General features: G+C 47.4%; 1 protein-coding gene across 1 annotated transcript in view; it reads right to left on the bottom strand.

The window, feature by feature from the left end:
* The window catches only part of CNIH3 (cornichon family AMPA receptor auxiliary protein 3), an 86,589-nt gene that overhangs the window by 49,068 nt on the left and 21,384 nt on the right, over nt 1–16,137 (bottom strand). The window contains exon 2 of the mRNA XM_081039099.1: nt 248–316. Coding sequence (XP_080895225.1) covers nt 248–316 — 69 coding nt within the window. The remainder of the gene's footprint in view (nt 1–247; nt 317–16,137) is intronic.

The raw sequence follows: 16,137 nt of genomic DNA, 5'->3' as shown, positions 1-16,137 counted from the left end.
GAGAGCCACAGCGCGGCAGGCCTTCTCCATCTGGATTAGGAGCTGCCGTACCTGACCTGCAGGGAGACCTCAGCAGGCCTCCAGAACGAGAAGTCTCCTGGACAACCTGAGCCAGGCACAGAGGTGCAGTCAGGGCCGAGGGTGTTCCTTCCTCATCCTGGTTCCTCGCCCGCCTCCCCCACCCCCCACAAGCCCTGGGAAGCCTGTGGTGACACCACCCTTCCCGTCACCGTCACCCATTACTCACCGCATGAACAGGGTTGCACTGATCTATGGGGCTCTTGAAATCCGTCCGTAACTCATCGAAGGCAATTATCTGAAATGGAATCCGCAGAATTGAGATGTTACTACAAAGATGAGTCAATACACGGCGTCTAAAGCTTCTTGTAGCTTTGCTTCAAAGGAATACAGGAGGTGGGGCGGGGGGACCGGGGCACAAGACTGGCCAGGTTGGTCGCCGTCGAAGCCGGTGAGGGGCACTGGGGCTGATTGCACCCTTCTGTCTATTCCTGTGCTTGCTTAGAACTCCCCCAAACAGGAAATGGAAGAGACCTTGTTTAGGGTTCATACTTGAGACTAGTAGATCAATGAGTCCCGGAGACCTAATACACAGTACAGTGATTCTAGACGACAAAATTGTGTTATCAAGATTAAACTCGCTAAGAGACTAGACCTTAATTGTTCCCAACACTAGAAGACACTAGGGACCACACAGGCGCGTTAGCTAATGCTACAATGGCAACCATATTGCAATATAGATGTGTCACCTAACACGTATGCAATGTGGTATGCAAAATATATCTCAATTTTTTAAATCCCCAAAATAAAGCTTTTTAAGCTTCCTGTGCTTTACAAACACATTGAGAAAACTCTATTGAGGTGAGGGCAGTTTTTTGGGGTTTGGATCAAGGCACAATATTTGTAAAACTTCAAACCAGCACTTTCAGCTTCTCTCCTTACAGGAGGAAACTGTTGAGTTTTTATTTTTGTTTATTTTGGAGGAGATGCTAACTGGAAGTCAAATGGACAGAAGTCAGGCAAAAGGCAGAAGAGAAAAAGAAGACAGCAGAGCTGACAGTATAGACATAACCCCATCTCTAGCTGTCCAGAGGCTGGGCCACCAACTCCTGGACAGGCAGGGCCTCACAGCTTAGTCCACTGGACTTGGGTCCTCAAGTTCATTCTGGACAGAGACTCAGAGCTCCCCAGAGAGCAACGGTTTCCCCATTTGTCTAGAGGGGAGAATGTTGGAGGTGAGCTTCTCCCATCAAGAATGAGACAGGGCACATCCACGGAAAGAACTAACGAGGGGTAGGGCTTCCTAACCCCAGCCACCTGTCCCCAGAAGGCGGACTCTAGCAGAACAAGGCATGTTTGGCCAGTGGGGTGTCCTCTCAGCAATATCTCTCCTGGGCTGCACATAAGTGGACAGTGGACATAGGCAGCTCCCCCATGAAGGCACATCCCCGGGTTCCTGAACACTTGGCAGGATTGTCACAGCAATGAAGCCAGCACACCACCCCCAAGAGTCGCTGTTCCAGCAACACGGTGCTGAAAGTACCAAGTGAGTGAAAACAACCTACTTCCCTCTACAAAGCAGGTATAATTTTAAAGCAGTCACATGTCATCCTGATTTTTAATACTCCTGAAGAATTAGGAGAAAATGCTAGTGTAACTTGTATTAAATAGACACATTTCTATATCATCCGTTGCCAGGTAATTATCCAGCCTGTATTTGAATCCTTTGATAACAAGAAACTCATCATTTACTGAGGACGTGCAGTCCATTCCTGGCTACTTCTAATTAATCACTGTCTTCCTATATTGAACTTCCATGACTCTCTAGGCTTCCACCCGGTCTAAACCAGGGTCAGTAAGCTATAACCCGCAGTCCAAAGCCAGCCGGTTACCCCTTTTTACACAACTTGCAAGCTAACAATGGTTTTTACACTTTTAAAATAATTGGGGGGGAGAATCAAAAGGAGAATAATACTGTGTGACATGTAAATTATGTTATAGTCACATTTCAGCTTCCATAAAGTTTTACTGAAACACGGATGCATTCTTTCCTGCATCGTGTGTCCTTTCACACTACAACAGCTAAGTTGAGCAGTTGCAACAGACACCGTCTGGCCTGCAAAGCCCAAAATAGTCACTATCTTGCCCTTTACAGAAACAGTTTGCCAACCCTGGTCTATTTTTTTTCGTGCCCTCTAGAGCGGCACTGTCCAATAAGGCAGCTACTTACATTTGGCTACTTAAATTTACATTTTAATTAGTTAAAATTCAATTAAAAATTCAGTTCCCACGTTTCAATTGCTCAAAAAACCACATCTGTCTGTTATTAATAGCTATTAAACAGTATAGATATGAAACATTTCCATCATCACAGAAAATTCTACCGTACAGCACGGCTTTAGAGGCCAGTAGGACGGGTCAAGTCACTCTTCCACAAGGAACCCCACTAAGGATTGTCAGCTACCGTGAACCCAGCAAGTCTCTCTTCTTCAAGCTAAATCTCTCCAACCTTTATATATATATTTGGCACTGAGTTGCCTCATCATTCTGATAGCCCTCCACTGACACCATAGGTTGTAAATATCTGTACTGCGTTAAAGTGTGACTGTCAGAACTAAACGCCATATTCAAGGTGAGACCAGCAGGCATGAAGAGTAAAAGTATCCCTCACCTCCTCTGTTCTATAACCTGTATCTCTGTTAATATAACCTGATAGCATTAGCTTTCTATAGCCACATCACATCCCTTGCTTCATAATGGCCTTGCATTGCCCAAAAGTGCTAGGTCTTTTTCATGTGCTTCAGTTAAACTCAGTCTACCTCATTCTGCACGTGCACTGCTGGATTTGGGGTCCTACGAGCAGAAACTGACCTTTATCCCTTTAATTCCTCCCTATTCAAGTTGGTCCATCGGTCCAATCTGTTGAAATATGAGCCATCTCCCAACTACAAATCTAGTGAACATACTGTCCTCAGTAACCACAGACAGCATCACCCCGATATAAATGCAAGCTGATTGGGACTGAGGGCAGAGCCTGAGGCTCCCCATTCCTAGCTCCCACGTTGATGGCATCAGCAATCCTTCGGCCCATTATTTATCCAGTTATAAAGACAATTCACCATATTTTGATCCAGTCAACTAAAAGTAAGTCTCTGGGTGGCTTCAGAACGCCCTAACTGTTGCCGCACCAGATCGGAGCTCTCCAACGAGGCTGGGAGCCCATGGAGGAAAGTCAAGCCCCGGTGCCGTGGCTGTGACAGAAGACATGCCTGCAGAGTCCCCACGCCCAGTCCTGGCCTGTGTTCCTGTCCCCGAATGAGTGCTGGGAGACGGGTCTGGACTGAAGGGGGAGGAGCCTGTGGATTTGAGCTGCTGAGCGAGCAGGACAGCAGGCGACCACGGCGGCCCCTCAGCCCCCGACCTGAGGGAGGGCTGAAGGAAGAAAGGCCCACAAGCGTAGCTTATGCCTGTGAGTTCCATGAGATAGTGGGTCATTCACGGTGCTTTCTGATGATGGGGATGGCAATGTACACAGTGAGAACAGAGGCTTCCGGGAACCCCACGCCCACCTGGTAACTACTCGCTAACTAATCCATCCATTCACTTCACAAACAGTCAGTGAGCATCTTTTTACACGCAAGCACTGGGCTGGGCCCTGCAGAGACAAGATCAACAAAATACAGCTCCTGTTCTCCCAGAGGGGGAGACAAGCATGTAAACAGATCATTACATTACAATGTGACAAGTGCTCTAATCAAGATGATTATAATAGCAGCCACCATTTATCATATGCTCACGATGTCAGGCCCTGGGCTTTGTGCTGTGCATGCTTTTTATTCTTTATTCCTTCAGCCTCCCCATGAGGCAGGTACTGTTACTGTCCCCATTTTAGAGATGAAGAAACTGAGACCAAATGTTCTTAAATGACTTGCAAAAGATCACTGCACTGGTGCCAGGATTCAAACCAAGGCCTCTCATCTTGCTGCTGGGAGGATTAAATGAAATGATGCGCATAAAGCACTGGGTATAATGTAAGTCACAATATAGTAACTATTGTTCCTTCTGTTACTGTCGTTATCACCGCTAGGCAGCTGTTTGGGCCTCACCTCTCCGGCATCATGACTCTCCTCCCTCCTGGGCCTCAAGCACAGTCATTAGTGTCACACAATCCAAGAGAACGCAGGCACTTTTAGGGGGAAAGTAGTAGGAGCCAAGGGTAGTACCGCCCTGACGATGCAAATTTATGTGAAAGTAACGGCTGTTCTGTCACCGGTGGAAGATGGAGCAATGGCTGCTGAGAAGGAGCCTGGGGTCAGCCGGTGAGCTGGTAAAGGGAGGCATCAGCAGCCCCTGGAGCAGCCCCTGGACCTGAATGATAAGTACAAATTAGGGAGCACGGGGCACAGATTATGGGCCGTTGTCTCTGCCAGAATCTGCAGACACAGCTGGTTCTGACATTGCTTTCCTGGTTCCCACCTAGTTAAGAGAAAACAAAGATGCCCCAGAGCCATACACTTCTGGGACGGAGGCCAAATGAGGGAGAGGGGGCAGGCCCAGCGACGAGCTCCGCTGGCACTCCGCAGGGCCTCCCTGGCTCCAGCCAGCAGCCATCCTGGTTCGAGTCATCCGGAGAGAGGACAACGAGCAGGCCCACACACTCTGCTGACTTGCAGCCAGGAGGCGGCCACTCCGAAGAACACAAGCAGTGAAGGAGGGAAGAGAGGAGGGCGGTGGCCGGCAGCGTTCGGGGCCCTCCTGGTCCCACTCAGTCAGGCCACAGCCCCCAGCTAACCCCAGTCCCCAGTCCCCAGCCAGCACATGGCCACCCCGTCACGCAAGTCGGGAGCCTCAGAGCCCGCTCTGCCTGCCTGTCCCCACCTGCTTCCTACCCAGCTTGAGCTTGCTCCTCAAATGGGAGACTTCAGGAACAATTTCCGGCTCCAAATGCTCTGCGGTCTGGACCTCCAGCCTCCCACAGGGCTCTTGGAACTGTTCCTCCTTCTGGTCCCAGTGTCCTCTGCTCCTTTGGGTCAGCAAGTGCCTCCTCCAATTCCCAGTCCTGCAGCACCCCTTGGCCACCGTGGCCCATGCTCTGGGGGGGGGGGTGCACACCCAAGACCGAGTGTGGACATGCATCTACGAGGCTCCCACACCCCAAAGTATCTTCCAGGAAGAACCATCATTATTCATTCTTAAAAATGTGCCATTTGCCAGGCACTGTGGTAAGAGCTAGAGGAGACGCTACAAAAAGCAGGTGAGACACTGGCTTGGCCAATGACAAAGGCTGTCTCCTTGACCAAACTTTACTCAGGCCTTCGGAGCCCTCTTCTCAACCAGGCTTCAACCTGGGGCTTGTGTGTCCATCCTTGCAGAGCCTCGTTTTGCCAGAATCCTGCTACGTTGGTACAGAAAGAACCCCCACCCTTGATATCTGATCACCCTGGCCTGCCTCCAGCAAGAATCCGACCAAGTCAGTTTCGGAAGAATTCCCCTCACCCTGGATGGCTCCTCAGAGTAAGTTTCTATCCACCAACCCCTTCACCCTGCTCCTTGGCTATGAATCCCCATTTGTTCTTGTTGTGTCCCGAATGGAGCCTGCTCTCTCTCCCCTATTGCAATAGTCTTGAATAGTCTTCCTTATCACTTTGCCAAGGGTTAGAATAGCTTTTTCTTCAACACCATTCTCGTGTGTTAACTCTGAAAAAAGCAACTGGCAGTTGCAGCCTGTTAAGCAAGACATTGATTGTTCTGAATGTAAATGTAAATTCTTCAATCAAATCGAAGGTAGGATGTGGATAAAGGGAGGCAGGACTCACAGAACTTAAAAGTTTAAAAGTCGGTGGTGGTGGTTTGCTCTGTGTGAGATCCTAAGGGGCAGGTGATACATTAACCATACTCATTGGCTCACAATACATTACCATCATTGATCTCAGCGAGGCCCTCTTTTATTTTATTTATTCTTTCATCAATTTCCTTTTATCCCTTTCGCCCTTTCCCTCCATCCTAGACAATTATTGGTGTATGTTTAATGTGTACCTTTCTCTTTGCTGTGTTCTTGCAAAGTATGTATGTGCACGTACATATATTTTTCATTTACCTAACTCGCATCTCTTTCTAACCGTCTGCATTCAGCAGTGTAGCTGCAGGAGTCCATGGGTACAGCCACTGCATCTTGTCCATCCAATGAGATAGAGATTTGATTTTGCACCCCAAATAATGCTACAAGACCGCCATGCATGTTCTCTTAGGGATTGGTGTGGCAATTTCTTTGAGATTTATACCTAAGAATGAAACTGCTGGATCATGCAGTTTATGGGTTTTTTTAATTGAACTAAGGACTCCCTGACTGCATCCCATTTCCCTGCCAACACTTGACAGCATTTAGCTTCTAGTTTTTACAGTCTAATAGGTTTTAAGTGATCTTTTTGTTGTTTTAACTGGTCTTTCCCCAGTTAGAGCTTCTCTTCATATAATGGTTAGCCATTTGGGTTCTCTTTTTTGTAAATTGCCTGTTTCGCTGCTTGTCTATTTTTCTATGAGATCACTGCCTTTTTTCCTTTTGATTTGCGCTTGTTGCTGGTATGTGGTAGATGTGAGTTCTCTTTCCATTTAAGACATATTGAATATCTTCTCTCATCTGTCAGTTAATTAACTCCATCTCTGGTATCCTTCATTGAATAGAAATCAAGCAATTTTTGCCTTACATTTTACACTTTTTGAAGTTTTTATCTAAGTCCTTCCTTGCCCCTGAGACACAAAGAATCCCCCAAGGTTATGAGTGCCTCAGGGATTACAGGATGCAATGCTCCAAGAGGAGACACTTCGGTTTGGTCACTGCTGCCTCTCCAGCACTTGGATCAGAGCCAGTCACACAGCAGTTGCTCAATAAATATCTATTGAAAGAAGGAATGAATGAGTTCACCATCTTCTTATTCTTGGCCTAGTGTTTGTAATACATGTAAATGAGTGCGTGAACAAATATGAAATATTTTAAACTTCTCGAAATACTTTCATAAATACTTCCCGAGTTGATCACAACCGCCCACCCAGTTCTTCTTACAGACAAAGTGGGGGATGTCCTTCTCCTACCCCACACTGCCTCCCTCGGTGGGAATGTGTGTGCCTCTGCACCAAGATGGAGCCCTGGGGGAAGCCAGCATGCAGGGGGGCCATTCCCTGAGGGCAGTCACACGTCCACCCATCATGCAGCACGTCCCAGGAGGCAGAGCTTCCGTCCTGGCCAGTCTCCTCTAGATCCAGTAATTAAGCAACTGAATTTACCCACATTCAGGAATGTGTAAGAGTGCTCTACCTTATAAAAAAAATTATTTAAGGTGGTATTATAGAAAATGTAATTATATAAATTAGTGAAAATTATACAATTATATAATTGTATAAATGTGTATTACATATATAAATATATATAATTATATAAATATACATATATAATTATATAATGACATATATAATTATATACATTATATAAAATAGTGAAAAATAATTGAGAATAAAAATTAGATTCAGAAAAAATTTCAAACCTAAGTAAAATGTAAAAGTTTAGAGGGGGAAACACACACACACACACACACACACACACACACACACACACACCCCATAGGGCTCAAAGAGCCAAATTAGTTGGCTTGAAATTTTGGAGCTAAAATGCCCAGAAGCAAAAGTGGAAAAGAAATCAGTTACATAGTTCTCAATGTCCATAAAGAAAAAGCAGACTAGTTCTTCAGGGGAAACAAACTATCCCCAACACTCACATCTAAAAACCATTTACTGCGCATATTTTAACAACAGTGGAGCACGCACACAAACAACACAGCAGATACAGCGATAGGCACTGGGTTTTTATTGCAGCCTCCCTCTGTAATTGCTGAGAACTCACACAAAAGCGTGACCCAGTAAAAACATTTTCTGGGGGAGGCAAGACAGGACAATACAGTCCTGATTTTGAATGTGCTTCAAATCGTCTGCCACTGATCTATCTCCCACGCTGGCACCTGAACAGCTGAAGAACAGGGAAGTGGATGTGAGCTTCTCCAGGACCACGGGTCGTCAGCAATGGCTCACAAGAGCCTGGAGGTCCCGTGTGCCAACAGAAAGTCTGACGATGACTTGTGCAAATTGAGGAATCTAACCTGGCTTCTCCCTCCTGCCTGGGTGCCCACTTTCCTCCCGCCCAAAGCTGAGATGTACTGAAAAGTCTCCATGGACCCCTTCGGGTCCCTGCTCACCCTTCCCCACCCTGCTCTCGGCCCTGGGGGACTGATCTCTAAGGAATGTACCCTCTGGCCTTCCTTGCCCTTTTGCTTCCCACAATTACAGGCCAATAGGAGGCACCAGCAGAAGACCACAGGGTCCTGGTAGGGTACAGGTTCCCGGACCCTTTCCTGCTGGACAGTGGCTTGGCAGGTCTCTGCTCCTCTCTCATCAGGAGACACACCCACCCCTACAGCTTTCTGGGAACTGTTTCCTCCTCTCACCCCTTCAGACCTGGGATAATAACAGCTTCCCCGTCTGCTAGACCTGATGTTTTCCCATTTCTACTGGTTTCTTAATCCTGCCCCTCTGCAAAGAGTCCTTTCATGAAACTCTCCTCAATCACCCCTTTTCAATGCGCCCTCTCTCTCCTACTGGGACCCTAACTGACACAGGAGCCTGCAAGAGACCTGAAGGTTAGGCCATGTTGCCTTTCCTAAAAATTAAAGAAAAAAATATACTCTGGAGACATTCCAGCACGTGATGGATGATGGATCAAGTCAGCAACATTCTACACTGGAGAGAAGGAAATTATTTTGACCTGGAAAAATATCAAAGCAAGTACTGCTAGTTACTAGTTGCTCTAGTCGCTCAACAAAGGGTCTTTTCGTTTGTTTGCTTGTTTTTTAAATCTCAGCAGAGCTGCTGTGGAATATCTGGCTTTGAATACAGCTTCTTAATGAATTCTCCAGGATGCATTATTTGCAAAGTGTGTCGCTGAGAAACAAACGGAAGTGACCTGCCCTATGCAGTCATGGGGTATAACCAATTAAAGTCTGCAGGACATCTGCTGATTCTGGTTTTAGAACTAGGTTTCAGACAATGGCTAAAATAAATGTCTATGGAGGCCATTCCTAATTTATGACCAAAGGAAAAAAATTAAAACTGTACCATCAGCATATAGAAGATCCTCTTTATTCAAAACAAACAAACACAAGAGAAGGCCTGAGGCATGCACCTAGATTACCCAAAAGCAACTTCAAATCTCTAGCTTAGGTTAAAGAAGAAAGAAGGGCTAGAACACAGCAGCTTGACTTTGTTTATCATAGGTATCTGACCCTGCATTACTCTCACGTTCCTACTGACTTGCAGAAGTGTGAAGCAGTGACAATCACTGAGAGTTTATACTGAGATCGTACAGCTTTGCCATTCACAGAGTGAAAGCTAGAAAGATTATAAACCGTCTTATATTTTCTTTAACAGATGCGTTCATGAGAAGTGTGTAAAAGCGATCGACAAAAATGTAGAAATATTATACCTGAAATTCAACTGCTCGTCGTGTAAAATACTGGCCTGAGGAATGCAGACCCACTATTTAAGGAAGAAAACCATTTAAGGAAGTGTGGATAAAATGTCTAATAAACTGCAGTTGTTTTTAAGGATGAGGTCCTTCCAGTTTGAAACATGATTAGCCAAAAAATGGTTTAGAAGGAAAATGTAACCTAATCGAAAAAGTATTCTCGCTATCAGAACTGGGCCAGTCAGTTGGCCCTCACCATTAGCGAGTAAGGAAATTCCTGGTGAGTAACGCTTCTGCCATTTCCACCCCCTTTGTCCTCTCAGCTAGAGCTGCCGACGCCCTGCCCAGTGGGCTGAGGTGCAGAACAGATGCCGACGTGCCCTGTGCCCTCCTCACCAGGGATGGGAAGCCCAGGAGCATCCCCACCTGCTGGTGCCACCCAGATTGATTTTGCTTCCGCCTTTGGTTTCTGGAAGTCCAGGGAAAAACCCTGTGGGGTGTCTCTGCTGTCTTTCCTGCTCCTTCTGTGTTGTTGTGGGTTGTACAGCCGGGCTCCTTCCTCAGCCACCCCGCCCAGGGCAGGACCTGCATCCTGTGAGGGCGACATAACTGCTGGGTCTCGCCTGCTAAACTCATCAACCTGTTGCTGTTGTGCACAGACACCCAGGAGCCCCTCGGCGACTGGAGCCGGATGGCTTCCTGCCATCCCGTGTCCAGGCCCAGTCTGGGCATGTTCAAGTTACCTCCACCTCCCCTGCTGATGTGCTTCACTACAAACACGGTCTGTGGGCTCCCATCTGGTCTGGTCTCTGGCCTTAGGCAGCCCACAGAGAAGAAAGGTCTCCCCCAAACCCAGATATTACAGGGCAAACCTCCAGGCCAACATTCCTGCTTTGCAAGAATATCCACCATGTCAATCACATTATGAACGTTTCTTATCCTCACTGATAGGCCTGGGGGGTGCACATGAAGGTAACAGTGAGATAGCATTTCAAACCTATCAGACTAAAAAAAAAAAAAATGGTAAGTTGCTGTCAGGGAAACAGAAAAAGGAACCCGCACCCACCCGCTGGTGAAAATGTGAACTGATACGGCCTTTGGAAAGCGATCTGATAATCCCTATTACTAATGGAAATATGCATATCCTGCACCCAGCAATCCCCCTTCCGGGATGGAGCTCCTGGAAATAAAGGCACCAGTAGGCAAGCACAGAAGTGGAAGCACTGCTCCCGGCAGAGAACCCAAGCACAGTGAATGACTGAATAGGCAGTGACATGCCCAGGCCGGGGCACAGGACAGCCCCGTTAGAGCTGCACCAGGGAACTTAGAGACTTCTCTGAGCTGTTACTCAGTGAGAAAACCAAGACACAGAACATTTTACAACCAAAACCAAGACACGCCCTACAAAAGTATTGGTTGGAATATGATTACATGACATGAAGAAATATATGACAGGCGTACACCGGGCCACTGACCCTGGTGACCCTGAGTAAGGGAGGGGACAGTGGTGGGACGGGAAGTGAGGACATGGGGGTGGAGGGAAGAGTAACAACAAAACCCACAACTTCTGAAAGTGCTGGTTAAAAAACTAGCATGTATAATTCTATTTATGTAAGATTATGCACATGGTGACCATAAAGACACATGAAAAGACAGTCACCAAAGTGCTAAGGGAGGTTATCATTAAGTGGTTTCCTCACATCATTCCTGGGTTGTTTGCGTTTTTACAATAAGTATGACTTATCCGTGTAATCAGGAAAATACCCACCCTAAGCTATTTTACTATTGATATTTTTTATTCCCTTGCTTTTCTAAGTCTGTTGTCATTCCAAACTCACTACTTCCAACCAAAGAGCCACAGCATAGAGGCAGCTGCCCACTGCTCTGAGTTCATGTTCATTAGTTTTACTGCATGTGCGCGCGTGTGCGTATGTGTGTGTGTGCGTGTGCAGGCGTGTGTACATATGTGTAAGTGTGTGCACGTGTGTGTGCGTGTTTTCTGTCTCTATCTTTATCTACCTCTCCTCCCTCTCCGCCCCCACATCTCTTGCCCCCCAACACACCACCATCTGAAGAAACACGGAAAACTAAGGACTCGTTCCAGAAGATGCCATCACATCGGTGTCCACACTGAACACAGGGGCTCCACACCGACCTCCTCACCTTCGCCCGAGGAGCCCCGATCAGAAAGAGGGCAACCAGGCCTGAGTTTGGGCAGCAACAATGGGGCTCCACCAGAGAGCCAAGGAAACTTCTCCTTAGTTTTCATCTCAGAGTTGGGTCCTCCCAAACCTTTCCCTAATCTCTTGCTGCCAAGAAGAAAGTTTGTAAAACCTCTAAAACCTCATGTGAATAAAAAGCAGTTTGTGAACAACTTGCCAACTTGCTAAACAAATTTTTGTTCTTGTGGCTGTTTAAATTGGAACAGTCCTTTCTTCCACTGCCCATCCCAACAGTGTTTTGCCAACACAAGAGTCCCAGAGCCAAAATCAGAACTCAACACAAGGGTACAAGGTTGGATCCTGAATAAGGGAGCAGGGCCAGGCCACTTGTCTCTGGTGCTCATTTGCATATTACTTTACATAAATTAACATGTTGGTCTCAAGAGACCTAATTGCAAGTATTTAAAATCAAATTGGTTAGTCTGTGCAACTTCTTGGAAGTATGTATCCAATTCCCCTGTCTGCTCATCTGGGCCCAGGGACACTTCCATCCTATTAGTGTCATCTGACCTCTGTTTCTATCCTCACATGTGCTTCTGTGACTCTGACCCTCCTGGGTCCCTCTGAAAGGGCCTCTGTGATTACACTGGGCCACCTGGCTAGCCCCCATCTCAGCAGCTTTAATTTAGTTGCATTTGCAAAGTCCCTTTTGCTAGGTAATGTAACGTAGCCACAGGTTCCAGGGAGGGTCCCCTGCACTAAAACTCCTCTGTGCTCTGCTTATTCAAACCTCTCTCCCTACAAACCCGGCAGCCACTGAGCTTTTTGTCTCCACACTTTTGCCTTTTCTAGAATGTCATGCAACCTTTTCAGATTGGCTTCTTCCACTTAGTAACATGCATTCAAGATTCCTTCAAGTCTTTTCATGGCTTGAGAGCTCATTTCTTGTAAGTTCTCCAAAGTGTTTCAGCTTCACTCTCTCCCAGGAGTTCTGACCCAGCTCACTGCTTTGGTTCTTGTCCTAACTTGCAGTCTTGGCAGAGAACTTCCTGCCGTAGCCCTGGCCACACAGAACCACGTCCCTGCCAGCAACTGCTTGGTCAACTTCTGCCCACCCTTGGTCCCCAGGCCCGGAAGGGGGTGATCAGACACCCCACTGCATCTCAACATTCTCTACTCAAAGTTCATGCTCCATGGACAAGAAAAGCCAGACTACTTAAGAGTTCTCCCAAATGTGTTCTGGCCATTTGAACCAATCCGTTCATCTTTCTCCTCCTCTCTATCTGTCAAAATGCTCAGGCCCATATAAATGTCACCTCTCCATGATGCCCTCATCAGATGTGACCTTGATTTGAACCTCCAGCGTAGACTTCTGCTGCCTCACATTAGAGTCATTATCTTAGACAGTAAAATCTCTGAGGCGTGGGCCTTTATCTTCCTCTTTAGGTTCCCTGTACATCCAAACACAGTGACTGACAACTGGGTGTTCAATCAATATGAATAGAATGGAATACAACTGGTTTCCCTAAAGGGCTAGCCAGCATAGAGCCAAAAATATCCTGTACATTGCCAAGGGCAAGAGATTATCTGATTTATGAATTAAACATGGTCCATGCTTCTCTTTTGCATCTCCCCATTGCTTCCTGCCCGTTGGCCATCTCAATTCTTATTAACTCCTTCAGGGAAGGATGGCTGGGAAAAGAGAATACACTACAACATAAATTCCTCCATTTGGCAAGCGTGAAGGGGTGAGGCGGTGGGGAGCAGTGCAAATGAACTGGATTTTGGATGTGCTTTTCTTAAGATTTTTAGGCTACACTGGATGTAAAGATCCACTGGCCGCAATGGCCACAAGGCCACATGCTGCCATAGCGTGTGACTGGGACTGGTCCACGCGTCACATCATACATTGGACCAGGGCCCAAACCTCACTACCCTCCAGACTTTAGACATGACTTTACACTTTGGAGACAGAGGACGAGTCTCACACATATTCATGGGCGAGGGGGGTCTCACATCTATTCATGGGCGAGGGGGTCTCACACATATTTACGGGCCAAGGGGTCTCACATATTTACAGCGAGCTGCACAGCCGTAACTTCAAAGCAGGTGGAAATGCTGATATGGCTGCTTTCTAAGCTCCAGGGCAAGTTCCGGGCCGGACATGCAATCCAGCAGAGCTGAGTGCCGGAGCAGGACAACGAGGTCACACTGAGTCCTCTGTCCCTTCTTTTTGGACTTCCCTTCTAGAGTGGGGTCAGCCACCTTTGGGGAACCTAAGCACCCCCAGCAGCACCCAGCAACGACCACATACCAAAACAAGGCAACCCCCAAGGAAGTAACCCAGAGAGAGGAGGAGAGGCAGGGCAGAGGGAGAGTGGGGAGAGGAGGGAAGAGGAAAGGATCAAACATGGAGGAGAGATGTAGAAAGTAAACTACCGATTTTTTTCTGGGCAAAACCTCCTGCCGTTCTGAGTATTTGTGCTCCTTTAAAGTAAAAGAAGTCCAGCAGCAAAGAGAAAGACAACAGTTTCCTACTGTTCACGGATCAATGTGGTGAGGCAGCCCCCGCCACCCCCATGAGCACCCCTCACACAGGCTCTCACAGGATCCTGTTTCCTTAGCCACACAGAGAGCTCGGCTACTGCCCGCACAGGGTCAGCTCAGGAGCGATCGCCGTTCTCCTGGCGCCCCCACCCCCGCTCAGATGGGCAGGCACTCGGCTGCTTATACGTCTATTGCTTAAGCTAGCTTTCAGCATTGGCATTTGCTGGTTCTGGTTTCCCAGACCTTTGAACTGGAGGCAGCCAGCCCGTTGGGCAAAACCTCGGTCCTCTAGTGGCGGTGGGTGGGCATTACAGCTTGGTAGAGAAAAATTGGGTCTCCAATGAAAGACAAGGCTGTTCAGGCATCTGCGGGATAAAGGACAGTCATTGCTTGCGGCAACCAGGGGCAACTTAACTAAGAATGAATGACAACAAAGATAAATGGATAAGGGTTAGTAGGATGCTTTTTTTTTCCATCTAGAATTGTAGACTTTGTTTCAATTCATCCAATATGTCCTGCCTTATGCCAGGCAGAATGTTAGAGCTGAAAGGTCCCTCACATCTCATCCAGTCCAACCCCACTTTCCCCAATACTCTGTAGTTTATCTCCGTAGCTACCACTCTGGATGTGAAATTATCCAGTAGAGATATTCACAGTCACTTCCACACATTCAGTCGCCAAGCACGTGTCGAATGCCAGCTGCGTGTAAGACCCAGGCTAGGGTCTGTGGCTAAAGCAAGGCAGACCCAGGCCCTCCTTTCAGGACTTTCAGTCTAAGAGTCCTCGGGGTCACTCAGCCCGATTCAAACACCCCACTAAACTCACCAAGGTTTCACTCTCTCCCCAGGTGCCCCGAGCATCAGGGCACCTGATGAGCATCAGGCCACAGGGAAATGGCTATCTGGCCTCATTAAGGCAGGCTCTCCCTTCCTTCACCAAACTTGCCTCACTTGGTCTTACTTCCATGACCTCCTGTCCTGCGTGGGTCGCTCCAGTCAAGTTGACTGTCCTGCCAGGGCCAAAGCAGGACCAGTGTGGTCATATTTAACATCCTCATGCATTTTCTCCAGTTTCCTTAAGTGTAGATGAGTCTCTGCGTAGATGTGGCTGGAACCAATGTCCAAAGCACACTGCAAATAAATGCTGTGTGCACCCAGCAAGCACGTCACTGGGGTGCCATGGCTCATCTAACACCTGTCCTCTCCAGGAGACTGCACCTCCTTCAGAGCCAGCCTCGCTTTGTTCCCCCTATGTTCCCAAAGCCCAGGGTCCTTGGTGGATGTTGATGATTATGGAATGAGTAGACGCATTTGAGGACAGGAAGGTAAGAGCTAAAAGCAAAGTACATACTCTCCCAATGCGTGCCTACAACCACCACCCCGACCATAGAGCAGACGTGTCCGAGTGACAGAGCACAGCCGGCTGACACAGGTACAAATCAGGGGATCAGGGGGTTCAAATTCCCAGGTATAAACAAATAGGTCCCGGGGATGTAATATACGGCATCGTCAATAATATTGTGATAGCGTGGTACAGTGTCAGATGGTTGCTGGACTTATCATGGTGATCATGTCTTTAGGTATATAAATGTTGAGTAACTATGGTGCACACCTAAAACTAATATAATATTGCATGTTAGCTATATTTTAATAAAAACTTAAAAAAATAAAAATTTTAAAAATACAATAAAAATCTGCTGTTACCAGTGAGTAAAATACTCCCCCCCAAAAAAAACAATTTTTGAAAAAAGGAAATCTACCTAAGGGCACACGGAGTGGGAGCCGGTTACCCGATGCACATGACAGAGCCGAGAGCTGGAAGAGCCCTGGGAGGTGAGGAGCGTGCTGGGAGGTGAGGAGCGAGCTGGGAGGTGAGGAGCGAGCTGGGAGGTGAGGAGCGAGC

The sequence above is a fragment of the Rhinolophus hipposideros genome (genome assembly GCF_964194185.1).
Source record: "Rhinolophus hipposideros genome assembly, chromosome: 26".
NCBI classification, from domain to species: Eukaryota; Metazoa; Chordata; class Mammalia; order Chiroptera; family Rhinolophidae; genus Rhinolophus; species Rhinolophus hipposideros.
Note: the sequence above shows the minus strand (reverse complement) of the source record. Positions and strands in the feature narration are given on the sequence as shown.